The 4689-nt window shown below is 52.0% G+C and overlaps 1 protein-coding gene across 1 annotated transcript; it reads left to right on the forward strand.

The window, feature by feature from the left end:
• The first annotated feature begins 200 nt into the window (after positions 1-200).
• On the forward strand, positions 201-3757 carry LOC133921388 (galactan beta-1,4-galactosyltransferase GALS1-like). Its single transcript, XM_062366229.1, has 2 exons — positions 201-1878; positions 3081-3757. Exons 1-2 carry the CDS (start codon positions 665-667, stop codon positions 3424-3426), a joined length of 1560 nt encoding a protein of 519 aa, XP_062222213.1. The 5' UTR covers positions 201-664; the 3' UTR covers positions 3427-3757.
• The last annotated feature ends 932 nt before the right edge of the window (positions 3758-4689 follow it).

Raw genomic sequence — 4689 nt, forward strand, 5'->3', positions numbered from 1 at the left:
AAACGAACCCGTTGTTTCGTTTTACACCGAGCAGAGACGATCGAGCCGAAGCTGGCGTCCATTTCTTCTTCCCTTCCTCTTCGTCGCGTTTTCACCTTCACCGCTGCTGCCAGTCCCACTCCCACCACGGCTATCACTCGCAAACAAACGCGGTTGGTGGGGACGCGCATTACGTACCGCGCCAAGCGGCGGTAATAGCCAGCCCAGCAGCCACCGTTACGGCTTTCCCCCACCCCGGAGCTGGCCATAACTCGGAAACCAGCCAGCCTTCACTGTTGCTGCTGCTTCGCGGCGCGGCCCCCCATCACTCGCGGCGCGCGTCCAGAAGCATCACCTCCCCTCCCATCCCACACCGACCGGCCGACCCGACCGATTCCCACACCACCCAGACTCCCTCATCTCCTTCCTCCACTCCCCACATTCTTCACATCCTCCCATCTTTTCTCGCCTTTCCTCGCCGTCTCGTGTTTTTCCTGTATGCAAAGCCAGTTCCCAAGAAAGATAGGGGGAGTGAAGAGCACAGGAGAGAATTGCGGCGCGCAGCTGCTGCCGCTTGCTTCGCAGGTCGTCCGGCGGGCACTTTGGCGTTAATCGCAGGCCGGGCAGCTGACGCACAGCAGCAGAGGTAGCCGGCCGGCAGGGGATTTGGGAGAAAAGGCCAACCATGAAGTATATTGCAAGGAAAGATGCGGGAGGCGGCGGAGGCCCGTTTGCCATCCCGTGCGTGGACATCAAGTCGTTCGTGGCCTCGCTCGCCTTCCTGACGCTGTTCGTGGCGCTCTGGCAGCTCCAGCCCTACGGCTCCTTGCTCACTGTGGCCCGCTCCTCCGCCTCCGCCTCCCCCTGCTCCCTCCTCGCCACAACCGCCGTCGCCGCCAACCTCCCGTCTTCTAACGCCACCTCTGAAACAGCCACAAATACGAACCAACCGTCCGCACCTACTACCACTACCGCCGCTGCCGCCGCCAGTGCCGCTCCCGTGCGGCTGGCACGGGCGGCGCGACCGGAGGACCCGAACAAGCGGGTGCTTCGGCCTTACGGCAGCGCGGCGGCGCTGTTCGTGCAGATGGGGGCGTATCGGGGCGGGCCGCGGACGTTCGCCATCGTGGGGCTGGCGTCCAAGCCCACCCACGTGTTCAATACCCCCTACTTCAAGTGCGAATGGCTGCCCAACCCCACCGCCGGCGACCCCTCTCCGCGTCCCGTCCGGACCAAGGCGTACAAGATGCTCCCCGACTGGGGCTACGGCCGTGTCTACACCGTCGTCGTCGTCAACTGTACATTCCCCTCCAACCCCAACGCCGGCAACGCCGGCGGCAAGCTGCTCGTCCACGCCTACTACTCGACCAACTCCCGCCGGTACGAGCGCTTCGTGGCGCTCGAGGAGGCGCCGGGGTCCTACGACGAGTCCCGCTTCAGCCCACCGTTCCAGTACGACTACCTCTACTGCGGCTCGTCGCTGTACGGCAACCTCAGCGCCAGACGGATGCGCGAGTGGCTCGCCTACCACGCGCGCTTCTTCGGGCCCAGGTCGCACTTCGTGCTCCACGACGCCGGCGGCGTCAGCCCGGAGGTGAGGGCGGTGCTGGATCCGTGGGTCAGGGCCGGCCGGGTCACCGTTCAGGACATCCGGGCGCAGGCGGAGTACGATGGGTACTACTACAACCAATTCTTGGTGGTGAACGACTGCCTGCACCGGTACCGGCACGCCGCTAACTGGACCTTCTTCTTCGACGTGGACGAGTACATTTACCTGCCCAATGGGCAGAAGCTCGATAAGGTGCTCGGCAAGCTCTCCGGGTACACACAGTTCACCATGGAGCAGAATCCCATGTCCAGCAAGCTCTGCGTGCAGGATCCAAGCAAGAATTACTCAAGGTTTCTCTTGTTATCCTCGTACTACCTTGATTTGATTCATGCAGACTTAGTTCCATTTCGTATTGAAAATTTCCCCAATTGCCACGGTTCATCCTGAATTCACGCTTGTAGCTAGGCATCATGTTCAAGCTATATGAAAAAACAATGCTTTCTGCTGGTTTGGTAGCATTCCCGATTTGATTATTCAAATAGACATTCTCAGGATGGTTAAGAAAGCAAGTCGGTGGATACCTGTTTATGCAATAATTCGTTAATGCGTTGTTGTTTGTGACCTTGCAACCCTCACATGAGCTTGGTTAGACTCCCTTAGTCAGATTATGTCCTCAAAGGTCAGGTGTCCTTTTATTTCTGTTCTGCAAATTTCACAAAAATCGTAGTAAGGCATTGTTAGAGCATCTCCAACCAAGCCCTCATATTTGACCCCCTATTCTTTTTATTTAGAGGTCCCTCATCCAGATTTCATCCCTTATTTCTCAACGTGTTCCAACCGACCCCTTATATTTAACCCCCTATATTCGAATCACCTCTATTTTATTAATATTCGGTAACTCTCTCTCTCCTCTCTCTCCCCTCTCTTCCTCTCTCTCTCTCCCCTCTCTCCCAAATGAGGGGTTGGATGAGGAGCCCCTAAATGTAGGGGATGAGGGAGGAGATTTGAGGGCTCCTCAAATAAAGGGGGTCGGATAAGGGGTTGGTTGGAGATCAATTTTCATCGTTTTTTTCTCAAATATAGGATAGAGGGTGAGAAGAGGGCTTGGTTGGAGATGCTCTTAGGTTTCAAAGGACAGTAGGTCACAGTGATTCTATGCATAGCAAGTTGGCCAGGAAAAATAGACATTTTTTAAGGTGTACAAGTTGGAAAATGCTGTAGAAATGAAATGTTCTTATCACCGACTATTGAAAAATTGCAAACAACCTCGAGGAAAATAAACAAGAAGACTGAAAAAGACCTTCACAGGTGCCTTGTGCACAAGCACAACTTTCACTCAAATGAGTGGCCTGACATACAACCACTCTACCTTATAAAAAGGCTACTGATAAGTTTCTTTAGCAATGTTATGTTCAAGGAAAAATCAAAAATTTGAGCTACGTGTCTTTTTGGTATTTTCGCATGAGAAAATTTAGTTCATCAATTTGTTTTTTATATATTATTTAGTTTGCCTCTTGCTGTTCCATGCTAAAGGTGCGCCATCAATATGCAGAGAATGGGGATTTGAGAAACTCGTCTTCCGCAACTCGGTCACCAAAGTCAGGCGGGATCGCAAATACGCAATCCAGGCCCGGAACGCATACTCAGCCGGTGTGCACATGTCGCAGAACGTCTACGGGAGGACAACCCACAAGACGGATAACCTGATCAGATACTACCACTATCACAACTCCATCAACGTCATGGGAGAGCCTTGCCGGGAGTTTGTGCCAATGCCAGTTAACGGCAGCAATACCATGTTCGAGGGAGTCCCCTATGTCTATGACGATAACATGAAGCGATTGGTGGGCGAGATCAAGCGATTCGAGAAGGAAACCCTTGGATCTGTTCAGACATAGAAGTTGGTTACTGAAGGCTGGCGGTACATATACATTTGACATTCTTTGGATGCTTGGTTCGTGTGGGGCTCAACTCTTCTGCTATTCTGCGCCATCGTCACTGTCCACTGCGTCTGCTATTCTCCTAACTTTAACCAGACGGGAGAGTTTGTTAGGGGTGGTCCAAATGGTGTAAAGTTTTGGTTTTTATTGGCATGACCTCTACAGAGGCACTGCTGTTGCTGCAATTCCTTTTTCTTACCTTTTCTCCTTTTATCCCCCACATCTGTTTATAGATCTGTGTAGACTGATGATGCTGGCTTTTAGTCATCAACTAGATTCTTTTATTCTACTCCTGGGCTCCATGCAAAGTGTAGAAAAGTGGATGATGCGCTGCTGTATTCCAAAGTCAGGAAGTAGAGGCATTTCTGCTTTGTGATTTATTTTCATTTGTGAGTTTTGACTTTGAAGACAAGGAGAGCTTTGGTCAGGTGAGCACAGCTAACGCCTAACGGTCAGGGATGATGCACTGGAACTAGAAAGAACAAGCCGTGCTGGGCGTTTTGTCTAAGTGCAGGGGGCATATGCTTCTGTTGGCCATTGGCGGAGCGTGGACCTATAATTCAGAGGGTTGGTGAAGCTAAATGGATTCTAACTGAATTATAGAAGAGATCGAATTAATAAAATATGAGAGTTTGAGCTTAAAATACGCTATAAATACATAAAAATTGTTGAATCGAAAAAATATATATTATAAAATACATAAAATTTATTGAATCAGAGAGGGCCACGGCTCCCTTTGGCCATAACTATTCTCCGCCCCTGTGTTGGCATTGGGACCTCGGGGCTGGCGGTGTGGCCGTGTGGGCGGGGCAGCGCCGCAGCGGCGTAGGTAGCGATCATTATCGTGCTGTGTATTTGCCGAGATGGGCCAGGCATCCGGCTTCACATTATGACGGGAGGATGGCGTGTGTCTGGAAGAGCTCGGCATGGGAGGAGCAGAAAGAATCCACCAAATGATAACGTGTGATGGCTGTGTGGTTCCATGTGCTCGCGTGCTGGGCAATGGGCATGTCGGCCTAAGTCACAGCTGCTTTGGTCCATCTGCTTACAGGCACACCAGCTTCAGGGCCTCACAAGCTCACAGCATGTATGGAAGGTGTGCATACATACATACATGCATTCTTCAGAAGCTATCTGAGCTAGTATTGCATAGTGACCCTAGCATATTTAGCACGGCAATGGACAGTCCTCTTTTCTTTTTTCATGACACGGTAAGCGAGC

Source organism: Phragmites australis, chromosome 6 (genome assembly GCF_958298935.1).
Source record: "Phragmites australis chromosome 6, lpPhrAust1.1, whole genome shotgun sequence".
Lineage (NCBI taxonomy): Eukaryota > Viridiplantae > Streptophyta > Magnoliopsida > Poales > Poaceae > Phragmites > Phragmites australis.

What these genes read in the sequence shown, in the direction of transcription:
- LOC133921388 (XM_062366229.1), top strand. Translation starts at nt 665, where the DNA reads ATGAAGTATATTGCAAGGAAAGATGCGGGAGGCGGCGGAGGCCCGTTT. An exon ending in CCAAGCAAGAATTACTCAAG is followed by an intron (nt 1,879 to 3,080) that starts GTTTCTCTTGTT and finishes ATCAATATGCAG; the next exon opens with AGAATGGGGATTTGAGAAAC.